This window comes from Heterocephalus glaber, unplaced genomic scaffold (genome assembly GCF_053883595.1).
Source record: "Heterocephalus glaber isolate CG9 unplaced genomic scaffold, H.glaber_assembly_v1.0 deba00001806, whole genome shotgun sequence".
Classification (NCBI taxonomy): Eukaryota; Metazoa; Chordata; class Mammalia; order Rodentia; family Bathyergidae; genus Heterocephalus; species Heterocephalus glaber.
The window spans coordinates 925752-938605 of record NW_028258481.1 but is presented as its reverse complement, the minus strand read 5'-3'; the positions used below and the strand labels follow the sequence as shown (position 1 = coordinate 938605).

At 62.6% G+C, this 12854-nt stretch overlaps 2 protein-coding genes across 2 annotated transcripts; one reads left to right on the top strand and one right to left on the bottom strand.

Annotated features, from left to right (window-relative positions):
• The first annotated feature begins 3082 nt into the window (after positions 1-3082).
• Positions 3083-11122, top strand: Best1 (bestrophin 1). The gene is given in 10 exon segments (XM_087203807.1): positions 3083-3355; positions 3759-4175; positions 4396-4555; positions 4834-4911; positions 5114-5266; positions 6659-6739; positions 6959-7040; positions 7043-7112; positions 8612-9104; positions 9106-11122. Coding segments are annotated over 10 exon segments (1914 nt in total). The 5' UTR covers positions 3083-3155; the 3' UTR covers positions 9286-11122.
• On the bottom strand, positions 10276-11548 carry Fth1 (ferritin heavy chain 1). Its single transcript, NM_001310304.1, is given in 4 exon segments — positions 10276-10559; positions 10648-10773; positions 10984-11130; positions 11397-11548. Coding segments are annotated over 4 exon segments (549 nt in total). The 5' UTR covers positions 11511-11548; the 3' UTR covers positions 10276-10397.
• Between the last annotated feature and the right edge of the window lie 1306 nt (positions 11549-12854).

Here is a 12854-nt window from a genome sequence, read left to right as displayed (position 1 = left end):
GTGGGGTAAGCACCTCACCTTGTGACCCCAGAGGGCCAGAGTCCATGGGGGACAGGCCGGGTCCCTGGGCCACAGCTCTGGCCTATTTCAGTTCACATCATCGTTGCTGGCAGAATGAGGCTCGGCCAAGCTGGACCTAGGGTGTCCCCTCCACTTCTCCTCCCCTGCTCCCTGCTGTCATCCTTCTGTGGTGGCTGGATCCCGAGTGCACAGCCTTGGGGGATCAGGGCTGCCCAATGCGGGGCGGAGCTGGGGTCACCTGTCCTTTCCGGGCCTGCCCTGGAACCCCTGACATGGTGCTGCCCCGCCTCTCTCTGGTGTCGGCCCTGCTGGTCCTGAGATGGGCCCGGGAAAGGCGGCGGGCGGCAGGCGGCTGGCCCAGCACAGGCCCTGCCTGGCCATGCTGATCCCCTGCCCAGAGGCCGACCCTCTGTGATGCTCCTGTTGCCACGGTGACCCTCCACTTCTTGGCCTGCCCCACAGGGCTCTCCAGCGCCCCAGGGCTTGAGATGGGCTGCGCTGTGGTCCAGGTCTCTTCCTAACACTCACGCTCACCTGGCAGGGCCCCTCCCTGACCGGTAAGGCCCCACCCAGGATCACCCCCAGTGGAAGCCTGGTGAGGAGGGAAGGGCTCAGGAGACCAAGACCCAGCCCCAAGTCACCGAAAGCTGTGTGGCCTTGGCCAAGGGAGGCCTGCAGTGTCCTGCTCTGTATCCTGAAGTGTCCCCGTCACTTGTCATAGGCTGTTACCGGATTCAGTGCCCAGTCATTCTTCCCAGCTCAGTGAACTTCTGCTCACGCTCCAAGACCCAACTCAAATGCTCCCTTCTTTGTAAAAGTCTCTCTGAGCTCTGTGCACTTGGCCTGCATCTCAGGGCAGCCCTGACCGGGGTGGGGACATTCTTCAGAGCTCACTCCCGGGGCCTCCTTCCAGGCTTGGCTGGGGCCAGTCGGTACTTGTGGTGGCTTCCCTGTGTGCTGGGGCTATGCCGGGCCGGCTGGGGACCCATGGAGAGAACAGTGCACACCTGTGCCTTACACAGGTGTCCTCGGGGACGTCTGAGGGCAGGGAGGCTGGAGCAGCCAGGACCGGGTCTCCCAGCGCCCAGTGACATCCTGTGGCTGCTGGCCTGGGCCGGGGGGACACGGAGCTGGGGTCCCTGTGCCAGTCTACACCACAGCCCAGGCTTCCCTGATGAGAGCATGGGTCACAGGCGCCCCCAGTGGCCTCCCCAGGAGGCAGGAACCGGCCCCCCAGGCTGGAGTGGGCATTGCTGTGCCAGCACTCGCCTACCTCAAAGCACCTGTGTTAGTCCCCTGGGACGCGGAGCACCCTCCCGCGTGAGGAGGGAGCTCGAGGGCGGGAAGTGCCCCTGCAGTGAGCCCCCCAAGCACGCCTGAGTGGCAGGCACAGGCACTAGGCTTGCAGATGCTGCCCAGGGAAACCTGGCTCTGGCACCCAGCCACAGGTGTGGGAGGGGACGGAGGTGCCCGTCTCCTCACCCCTGCTGCCCAGGCAGGTGTTACTGCGCCACTTCACAGATGGGGAAACTGAGGCTCACCACTTCCGGGAACCCCGTCCTGACCTGGGCTGGATGCCCAACAACAGCTGTGAGAGAAAAGTTTCCCGAGGTGCTTTCCGCTGGGAGATACAGGGGCGAAGTGTTGGTTCAAGGCCCTTTGGAGCTCTGCAGCTACACAGGGCCGGGAGGGGACAGCAGGGCGGGCAGGACAGTGGACCTGTTTGCATGAAGGCTCGTGGTCCTGTTCTAAGTTGAGGTGTGCCCAAGTGTGGCCCCAGCCACCATCCCCGAGGCCACAGCATCACTCCAGAGACCTGGCAGCGGCGCGCCAGTAAACAGCCTGGCAGGACTGGGCACTGGAGGCTGAGCGCGTCGGAATGCTGACAGTTCTCCCCAAGGTCCGCCCAAGCACCCACTGAAGACTGGGTCCTGGCCCGTCACAGCCAGCATGCACCATGACATCGCCAGCAGCCAATCGGAGCTCCTCCCAGCACAGGCAGATCCCATCCTGAGGGAGAAGATGAAGTTCCAGAACTGCATCCTTTTCAGACAGGATGCAGGGCCCCACCAGGCCACCACGGGGCCAGGACTTCTGCCCAACGCTCAGGGTTCCTTCCCCAACCCAGGTGGCTGCCTCAGCCCCCAGACCTGGCAGAGGCCCCCTCCTGGGTTGCCCCAGGTGTCCCTAACTCTTCCCATGTGATAGCAGGGCCCAGGACCTCTGGATTTTAGGATCAAGGTAGAGGGGGTGTTGCCCCAGATTCCCGCCCTGGGAGGAATCAGAGGGGCCTGGCTGGGCTGGGCTGGCTATGCCTCAGAGCAGATTAAGACAGCAGACAAGGGCTCCTTTGTGGCGGCCTAGCTTAGGCAGTCAAGTGACTTATGCAGCACTCACCGATGTGGGCAGAGCCAGCCTCCACAGGTGGGCAGCGGCACTGGCCACAGGGCCTCCGGTTGCCCACCAGCCAGGGGCCAGACCTGGGCAGGACTGCCTGGCCAACAGCAGCGCCCCTGTGAGTATGGCACCAGGGTAGACTGGGCTTCGCGGCCTTCAGGGTGGGTGACCAGCTGTGCCATGTACTTGTGCGAGGGGCACACACAGGCAGCCTCGGGGGGGTGTGGCCCCAGGTATCTGTGCAGAGGCCCTGAGGCAGGAAGGAGCTTGGTGGCACCGGGCACAGTGACCCCACCAGTGTGTGACTACCTCAGGACAAGTGGGGTTGCTATCATTGCTTCAACACTTTCACTGAGCACCTGCTTTGGAAACAACTGGAGTGGGAAACAGGGGGATCTGTGAGCCCAAGCTCAAGCGGGCCAGTGAGGCGTGGAAGACCAAGAGAGTGGGGCACCCTGCTGGTGGTAATGGGCACTGTTTCCAGTAGGACGGCTGGGGACGTCCTCTCTGAGGACCTGACCCAGAGAGAAAGAGCCACACAGTTAACTCAGGAAGAGGAACCTCAGGCACCGCAGGCTTCGGGGCTCACTGGCTTGGGTCCCCAAGCTCCTTGGAGACTATCTTAGTCCCCTCCCAGCATCCAGGTGACAGAGCGGAGGCCCTGAGCAGCGTCCTGGCTAGGGTCCCATGTGAGCCCCAAACAGGAACTGACCGAGGCCCCCACACCACACCTCTCGATGCCCGTCCACCAGGACCCAAGCCACCTGCTGCCGCCCAGCGCAACCATGACCATCACCTACACCAACCAGGTGGCCAACGTCCGCCTGGGCTCCTTCTGCCGCCTGCTGCTCTGCTGGCAAGGCAGCATCTACAAGCTGCTGTACGGAGAGTTCCTCATCTTCCAGCTGTGCTACTACGTCATCCGCTACATCTACAGGTGGGGAGATCACACTGAGGGCTGGGGAGGGGGCTGCCGTGCCCCCCGCGGTTTCCACCCCTGGCTAAGCTGGTCCGGCCCAGCCACCTGTGTCACGAATCCCACACACTCTCAGGCCTAGAGGCTTACATAAATAACGTTTATCTAAACAATAAAATGTAGGTCAGATGTAATCTAACGACACAGCCCTTCGGTTTTCTTTCGTACCTTTCTCTTTTCAACTAGAGGGATCTGGTGTTTTTAGAGCAGCGTTAGAAGGCAGAGTTCTCAGCCCCCACACTGGTGACCCCGAGCCTGCCTTGAGGCTGCCTGTCCCCCGCAGCCCAGGGTGCGGGCGGCACAGCGGGGTCGCCCCGACGCCCCTCCTCGCGCCCCGCCGGCCACATCTCCGTCCCGTCCCCAGGCGGGCGCTCAGCGAGCGGCACCAGGAGGTGTTTGAGAAGCTGAGCATGTACTGCGACAGCTACATCCAGCTCATCCCCGTGTCCTTCGTGCTGGGTGAGCGCCCCTCCTGCCCTGCCCGGGTCGCGGTGGGGGTCGGGCCGCGGGGGATGGGGGGGCGCTCCCGGGCCGCCCGCGCCCGCTCCCCAGGGTTCTACGTGACGCTAGTCCTGACGCGCTGGTGGAACCAGTACGAAAACCTGCCGTGGCCCGACCGCCTCATGAACCAGGTGTCGGCCTTCGTGGAGGGCCGCGACGAGCTCGGCCGGCTGCTGCGGCGCACGTTCATGCGCTACTCCATCCTGGATTACGTCATCATCCTGCGCAGCGTCAGCGCCGCCATCTACAAGCGCTTCCCTAGCCTGCAGCACCTGCTGCAAGGAGGAGGGCGGGGCGGGCGGAGTGGGCGCGGCCGCCGGCCTCTGCTCTACGTAGGGGCGGGGCCAGGGCCTGCGCCTGCGGGTTGGTTGCCCAGAGCTAGGGCGAGGCCTCGAGGTGCGGCGGGGTGGAGTCAGTGCCTGAAGGTGCGAGGCGCTGGAGGCCTGGGCACCGAGCGCGGAAAGGGTCACAGATCCTCTCACTCGCGCCTTCCCGCGCTTCGCAGGCTTCATGAGCCCCGCGGAGTACAAGAGGCTGGAGCAGCTGAGCCTCCCCCACAACATGTTCTGGGTCCCCTGGGTGTGGTTCGCCAACCTGGCCATGCAGGCCTGGCACAGAGGCCGGATTCGCGACTCGGTGCTGCTGCAGAGCCTGCTGAATGTGAGCCCCCACCCACCGCGGGCTGGGGTCAGCGGGCACCCGGGGGTGTGCCCGGGCCTGTGCGGGGGTCGCGGGGCTCTGCCCACCGCGGGGTGACCCTTCTCTAAAGGAGCCTGTCGGTCCTGGCTCCTTTCCTCTGCCTGAGGAGCCCAAGGCACGGAGAGGTTTAGTGAGCTGTGGGTGACCCCACAGCAGGGGGGAACCAAGCCCAGCCCCTGGAGCCAGGAGGAGCTGGGGGGAGCCTGGGGGTCGGCAGTCAGATCCTGTCCCCTCCCCAGGAGATGAACATCCTGAGCACCCAGTGTGGACTCCTGTATGGCTCCGACTGGATCAATATCCCGCTGGTGTACACACAGGTGAGGACCAGCCCAGCCTGCTGAAGCTCTCCTTTGGGCAACCGAGGCCAGGAGGGCCCAGGAAGCAGACTCACCCTGGGGACTGGGTCTGGGCTTGAAGGCTGCCGCCTGGTGCAGCCCTTGGAGGCAGTGAGGCAGTGAGATGGTAAGGCCCGCGCGCCCCTCCTGGGGGTCCGATCCAGCCAGCCCTCCCCCTCCTCAGGTGGTGACCATGGCAGTGTACAGCTTCTTCCTGGCCTGCCTTTTGGGCCGGCAGTTTCTGATCCCGGCCAAGGCCTACCCAGGCCACGAGATGGACCTGGTTGTGCCCATCTTCACGTTCCTGCAGTTCTTCTTCTACATGGGCTGGCTGAAGGTGAGCCTCCGGGGGAAGGTGGGGTGCTGGGCCCCCACCGCAGCCCAGCCCATGTGATCCCGAAGTTGTGCATGGAGGGCTCTGCTTGAGGCCTGTGTCTGGCTGGGAAGGCTGGGGCAGCCTGAGCATCTCCGGGTGGAACGTGAGGCAGGGCCAGGCCATCTCGCTGTTGATCCACTCTACTTAGTGAGACGGAAGCCTGGATGTTCCGTACCCCTTAGAAGCAGCTCAGGAGACCCGCGGCCACCACCATGGGGGCTTAGCTAGGTGCCGCTTCCCGCTCAACCAGGACCTAATGTCCTAGTGGGGCTTCGCGTGACAGTTTTCTCTCTCTGCCTCTCTGTTTTGCCTCCCTCCCATCTCTGACCCCCTCCCTCTTTTCTGTCGTTCTTAAGGTTTCTTGGCAGTGGTGGTGAGGGTCTCTCCTGTCCTGTGCACATCACACCCGCACACACAGCTGCTCCCTGTCTCCTCCCAGTTACCCCTGGCCCACCCTTGAAATTCTCCAGGGTGTCCCCATGGCTTGCAAGCTGTCCCTCAAGCCCTAGGTGCCCCGGCACCCCTGTGCAGCCTTGTCAGGGTACTGCCCACCAGCACCACCCTCGCATTCAGCACAGTGAGTGGATAAACTCCGTTGCTGCAGAACTCCAAAAGGACAGGAGACCAAATGGGAGTCAGGAGGATCGGTTAGGTGTGCACCTGACCCAGCTGAACTCGTGTCCAAAGTGCTGGGTGCTGGACAAGAGAGATGTTTTGGTCTTATATGTTTTCTGAAGGGGTGTGGTCTTTCTAGTGACGTGGGGGGAGCGAGGTTACAGAAGCAGACAAAAACCAGGCTAGTCATGTCTCGCACGATGACAGTTTGTCCTGTGGAGCTTGTGCGAGCAGGGCCTCATGAGCTACATGTGTAGGACACAGTTGTCAGTCTCATCTGTATCTTCAAGGGCATACAGTTCCTGACAGGTTGTAAAGACTTCATTCACTGGAATGTAACTGTCTGCCGCGTTAGTCGGGGGGCAGCCTTAAGGAAGGCAGATTCCTGAGTAACCAGGAAAGGGGGGTGGGACCCGAGTTCCCCACTGCTAGACTGCTTTCAGCTGGGAGAATGGATTTTCTTTTAAGTTCTGCTTTAGTGCAACTCCTGGTAATATATGTGGGGTGATCGTCTCCCCCGGGGACAGCAGAGGCGCTCAGGCTGCAGAGGGGTTCAGTGGCCAGAAGGGCAGGGGCGTGTGTGGCCCACCAGTCGGTGGCTGCAACCCTACCCATTGGCTGGAAAGCAGCAGTCACCCAGGCAGGGGTCCTGGGTGTGGAAATGGGGGTCCTCTTCCAGGAGGGAAGAGCTCCCAGAAGCGCCACCTGAAGGCCTGCAGAGCCTCTCCTGTCCCCAAGGTGGCAGAGCAGCTCATCAACCCCTTTGGAGAGGATGACGATGACTTCGAGATCAACTGGATCCTGGACAGGAACTTGCAGGTATGGGGGAGGCTGCCCATGGGGCCTTCCCAAGGGCACCCAAGCGGGGCCTGTCCCTTTCCCCCGACAACCAGCCGCTTGCCCCAGGATTCTCACCTCCGCTCCCGAGGCTGCAGGCATTCGCTTGTCTCCCTTTCACAGTCAGGCAAGCTGAGGGACGGAGGTGACTGGCAAGTCACCAGGCCAAGTCCCTGTCCGGCCCTCTGTCCTGACAACCAGGTGTCCCTGCTGTCGGTGGACGAGATGCACCAGGACCTGCCCCCCCTGGAGTGGGACATGTACTGGAACGAGATGGAGCCTCAGCCCCCTACATGGCCGCAGCCAAGCAGTCCCACTGCTGCACCTCCTTCCTGGGCTCCACCTTCAACACCAGGTGGGCTCTGCGGGCTGGGGGAGGGGCTGCCAAGGGGAACCCCACTTCCTGTGCTCACTGGCGCCCCCGTGGGCCGCACCGACCTGTGCTCCTGGCACACATTCACTTTGTGCTCCCCGTGACCTGGGTCATCTCCCTGTTTTCAGACAGTCAAGCACAGGCTCAGGGGAGCCAGGCTGCCCAGTGCAAGGTCACAGAGCCAGCAGGGGCTGCTGGGTGGCAGCTCTGTCTGCTGCCCCTTCTGTGCCCTTGCCCCTCGGCTGTGCTGCAGAGACCTGGGAGGCCAGAATGCACCTGGGTCCCTCCCGGCTACACTCTCCCTTCCAGTCAGGAGCCGGAAACTGAGGCCCAGAAGGGAAGTGGCTGTGAGCAGCCAGTGGCAGTGCCGCAGGGCTGCCCGGACCTGCTTTCTCCCTCTGCCAGATCTCTTCTGACCAGCTCGGGTTCTGGGTGGAGAGCCGAAGCGGGTGCCCGGTGTGGGAGGGGTCAGGGTGTCCTGCAGAGGACTTCGTCCTGCAGAGCGGAGCTGCAAAAGGCGTTCCTGGCTGGGCTGTCTCCCGACCCAGTCCCACTCTTCCCCGGGACTGCGGGGTTCGGGGTCTGTGCCGAAGATCCTCTTGTGTAATTTTCGATGCTTTTCGCTCTCTGCTGTGTGTGTTCTGTGTGTGACTGGAATTGAACCTAGGCCTTTGCACTGAGCTACTGTACATCCCCAGCACCCACCTTCCACCCCCGTTTCTAAAATTTTGAGATGGAGCCTCACTAAGTTGCTAGATTGCCAAGGATGAACTCAAACTTGTGGACTTGATGAACTTCCAGAGTGCAGTTCTCTGCCCTTTAGCTAGGGTTAGTGAGGGGCCCTAATCAGCCCCAGGGTGGCTGGGAAGGTGACCCAGTGGAGGCTGGTGGCTGGTTTGGGTCAGGGACATTGTGGAGGTTCGTGGAGCCTCACGTGGCCTGGGCCCTGGTGTGGGGCGGTAACAGCAATGCGATCACACGCAAGCTTTGCCTCCGGGGAACACACAGGTCTCCAGGGAGCTCAGACCCAAGGGCCGGACCAGGTGCAAGGTCCAAAGAGCCCAGTTGGAGAGGCAGCACCTGGGACAGGTCACCTGCTGCGGCCGGCAGGTGGCCGCCTTGGGCTGGGAGCTGGGCTGTGGGGCAGGGGACAGACGTGGGCCTGGGCCGGACAGCCGTGCTCGGGGAACTTAGCCACAGGAAGTCAGACTCCTCTCTTGGAGGACACTGTCCTCCGGTGGCCCCTAAGCTCCCAGCTTCCCGGACCCCGCCTGAACACCCCTCAGGACCAGCAGCTCCCATAACCTCGGTGTGTGGTTCTGATGGGAAGAAGGGGAGAACAGGAGACACAGACGCCTGGCCAGGGCAGTGGGCACAGCAAGGCCAGCTGGGAGGGAGGCGAGCCTGGGGCCCGGGATAGGGCATGGAGGCCTCGCTTCAGCCCCTTGGCCCTCTGCTCAGCCGGGTGCCCTTCTTTCCAGCCTGCAACAGGAAGACATGGAGTTTCAGCCAATCGAGGAGGAGGATGAGACCCACCAGGAAGTCATAGGCCGCTTCCTCGGGCAGCAGCTCCACCAGCACCACCCTTCCAGGAAGTTGCTGCCCTCCAGGAAGAAACCCTTCTGCCACCACAGCCGGTCCAGGGGTGCCCAGCAGCACCCCGGGGCCCAGGATGGCAAGCTCCAGCCTCCTCCAGATGCCTTCAAGGTGGCCGCCCTGTACGAGAGCATTGGGTACTACAGCCCCCCCCCCCCCGCAAGCCCCTCAGCCACTCCGCCAGTCTTCTCCGAACTGTTCGAAACCCCCAGCTGCCGAGACACAGCGGGCAGAGTTGCCAGAGACCAGAGCCTAAAGCCTTCGGTGGCGTCTGGGGCCAACATTTCCGAGTGGCTCCCCGCACGCGACCAGGCCTCAGAGGAGCACCCAGAGGTCTGTCCTGCCAAGAAAAGCATGGAGTTCAACCTGATGCCTGTGCCCAAGCCCCCCCAAAGATCGCCTCCCAGAGCCACATTTAGAACAGTCGCCGAGTGGCCCACACCCTGCGCCCGGAGAGCACGTGGACCCCTACTGGGCCTTGGAAAACAGGTCTGTCTCCGGCCTGGGTCTCTTTAGGGCCCTGTGCGACACTCTCCCCCGCCTGGCTCCACTGCACTGAGGCTGCCCTCCCTTCCACACCTGCCTGTGGTGCCACTGCTGCCAGAGTAGAGAGCCCTCATGGCTAGGGGCACACACTGGTCCTCTCAGCAGGATCCTGGGAGGTGTTCAAGGGCATTGCCAGGACCTGCCAACCAAGGCCCAGTGGAGAGATGCAGGGACAGTGAGTGCCTGAGGCCCCAGGCTGGCGCACGAGACCACAGGCAGCACTGGGTTGCAGGCTGTACCAAGGGGACTCACTGCCCAGTAAGCTGGGAGCTGGCAGAGCACCTGCCCATGCCCTCAGTGCCACCCAAGCACCCAGGAAAGCTGGCAGCACTGCTGCCTCGAAGTGGAACTCCAGGCAGTGGGGGGGAAGCTGGTGTGTCTTGTTTGGACCTCACTGAAATCACCCACACTTCATGCTCTTGGGCACAAACCAGGAACATTTCCCCTTGGTCTAGATTTCCTGCAATCTTGCCCAGTTCACAACCCCCTTCCCCTCCCAGTCTCAACACGGGGGAAATGCAACTTCTCCTTTCTGCATTGAAAGCAGTTTCATGTTTGAGATCTCAGGGAGCAACATCTCAGTCTTGCTTCTAGGGCAGTGATGACGAACCTTTTAAAGCTCTCAGTGATACAAACGGCCTGCTGTGGCACGCGTGCCCTGGGTTCACCACCGGTGTTCTAGTGGGAGGCAGGGACTTTCCCAAATTGCATGCAGTTACTGTGAACTTTGACCACCCCCTGCACAGACCCTTTCTCAAACTGCAACCTCTCACCCTGCAGGGATGGCGCCCCCTCCTAGCCCTTCTCGGGGAATCACCAGCCTGGTCCCCACCTGCGTGTACACCGCCGGGACACTGGTCCAGTCGTAGCCACACAGCTGTCCACACCGCAGAGCGCACTCCTGTGACAGCTGGAACAGCTAACTTATACCGAGCTGTTCCACTTAGGAACCTAGATACCCGAGACATTTCTGACACAACCCACAACTGCAAAGACCACAGCTGGGTACCAAATTTCTTTATTTGAAACAATTGAAGAACTTAAGTAGATGTTCTGGTACAATTTGTAGAAAAGGTGCAGCTAACCCCAACACGCATGCGCTGCCCCATGGACGTTGGCTCAGGCTTAGCTCTCCTCACCATCCCCCAGGGTGTGCTTGTCAAAGAGGTACTCTGCCATGCCGGACTGGGGGGCTCCCATCTTACGCAGGTTGGTCACATGGTCACCCAGCTGCTTGATGGACTTCACTTGCTCGTCCAAGTAGTGAGTCTCGATGAAGTCACACAGCTGGGGGAAGAGGCAGACAGACAGGGTCGGCTTCCTCAGCCCCACGGCCAGCGACTCCCTCTGGGGACCCCGGGCCCCCCGTACTCACGTGTGGGTCATTCTTGTCAGTGGCCAGCTTGTGCAGCTCCAGGAGTGACTGGTTCACGCTCTTCTCCAGGTGTAGGGCGCACTCCATTGCATTCAGCCCGCTCTCCCAGTCGTCACGGTCTGGTTTCTGAGCAAGAGGCGCTAGGTCAACCCATTTGCAAGCACTGCCATCTCCTGGCCGAGTCCCCCTGCGAGGGCTCCTGCGTTACCGTCCCTGCCCACGACTATGTGCACGGGGTCGTGCGGATGGCAGCCCTGGGCAGCACAAAAGTAAAGCCCAGGCCGCCACTGCACTCAGAAGGAAGGGCTGCCGCCGTCCCTCAGACCCTCCGCTCACCTTGATATCCTGCAGGAAGATCCGCCCACCGCGTTGGTTCTGGAGCTTCATCAGCTTCTCGGCATGTTCCCTCTCCTCGTGAGACTGGTGCAGAAAGTACTTGGCAAAGTTCTTCAAAGCTACGTCATCTCGGTCAAAGTAGTAAGACTGAAAGCGAACGTAAACAGTGTAGGGCGAGGGCTTCCCGGGAGGAAGGCAGCTGCCAAGGCCGCGCCGCCTGTCCAGCCTGCCCTTCCCACAGCCCGGAGAGGGGCCAGCGCTGGAGGAGAAGGGGCAGGTGTGTTTCCAAACCAGAAAACCGGTAGCGAGTGCCTGCGACCCCAGCGCTTGACGGACAGGCAGGGCGCAAAGCGAGGCCAGCCCGGGGTGCACCGCGAGGGCCCGCCGAACCCGCTCCCAGCGCGGGCGCTCACCATGGACAGGTAGACGTAGGAGGCGTAGAGCTCCAAGTTGATCTGGCGGTTGACGGCGGCCTCGGCGTCCTGGTGGTAGTTCTGGCGCACCTGCGAGGGCGAGGAGGTCGTCATGGCTGCGGCGGCGGCGAAGGCGGCGGGCGAGGTTGCGGCGGGCGGCGGTGAGGGCGGGCGAGCGCCGGGCTCCGTCCAAGCACTGTTGAAGCAGGAGACCGCGGCGACGCTCGACGAACGACGGCGGAGCGCTGGTGCGGCGGCTTTTATAGGACCCTCGCGTCACGCGCGCGCGGCCAATCAGCGCGCTCGCCGTCGCCGGCCCCGCCTCTTCCGGTAGCGCGCCCGCGGCCCTGGGCGGTGGCGGGAGCGGGAGGGGTTGCGGGGCCGGCGGAAGGAGGAGGAGGGGGAGGGAAGGCCGCGCTCTGGTCCGGCCGGGCCGTTGCTGGGCGCCGGGGACACGTGAACAGGGCCACTTCGGCGTCAGGGCTGCGGACCTGAGCTGCACCCCGGCCTGGGGTTCGTCGTCGTTGAAGCCCGCACCCGCGCCCGCGTGGACGGCGTCACGGGAACCGCAACCCGCAGGCCGAGGCAGGAGGGTGCACGCAGAGCCGGCGGGCAGCGCGCGCGACGCTGTCACCCGGGCTTCGGAGGAAATCGCGGTAGCGCTGAGCATTGCAAAGAAGGACCTCTGCGTTACAGCAGAGGAGAGGCTGCCCGGCTCTGGAAACGCGACCCAGGCCCAGGCCCCGGCCCCAGCCCCAGCCATCTGCCCACGGCCCGCTCAGGCAGCAGGGCACAAGGATGCAGGGGAGGACACTGGCTGCAGGCAGTACCGGCCTGGCGTGCGTGAGGCCTGCCCAGGCCCCTGCCCTGCCAGGTCCGTCTCAGGACACACACGTGTCACCTGGAAGCTGGATTCCCGGCCGCTCTTAGAAGAGCAGCTCTGCCGAAGATTAGAGTGCGGAGCCATGGCTCTGCAGGCCTCCCCGTACCCATGGCAACACGCACAGGTGCAGGAGGCAGTAGGGAAAGAAGCCAGACCCAGCAGGGGAAATGGAGGGAGGCAGGGTAGGGAGTCCAGGCGGGGGAACAAACGTGCAAGGGGTAAGAGGATACAGATGCGAAGCAAAGTAAAAACCGATAATAGGAAATGGAGGAGTTCTTTTGCAGGTGGAAAAGAGTTAAGGTGTGTGAGTATCCAGGTACCACCTCCCACGATGAATTTTGTAGCCATTATGTACTGCAAACACGCGCTCATAATAAAAACGCTGGGAGCTGCGTGGGGCTGGCGCGTGGGGTGCTGCTTGCGGGACAGCGGTAGACGCGTGGAGGCAGGCGCAATGACAGCACCTCAGCTTCTGCAGGAGACCCCGCCGTGCTGCTCTAGTTTTGGTTCCAGAAACCTCCCGCTGAATCAACAGAAAAACCGCTGGGATCAGAGAGCCCGGAGTCACCACGGAC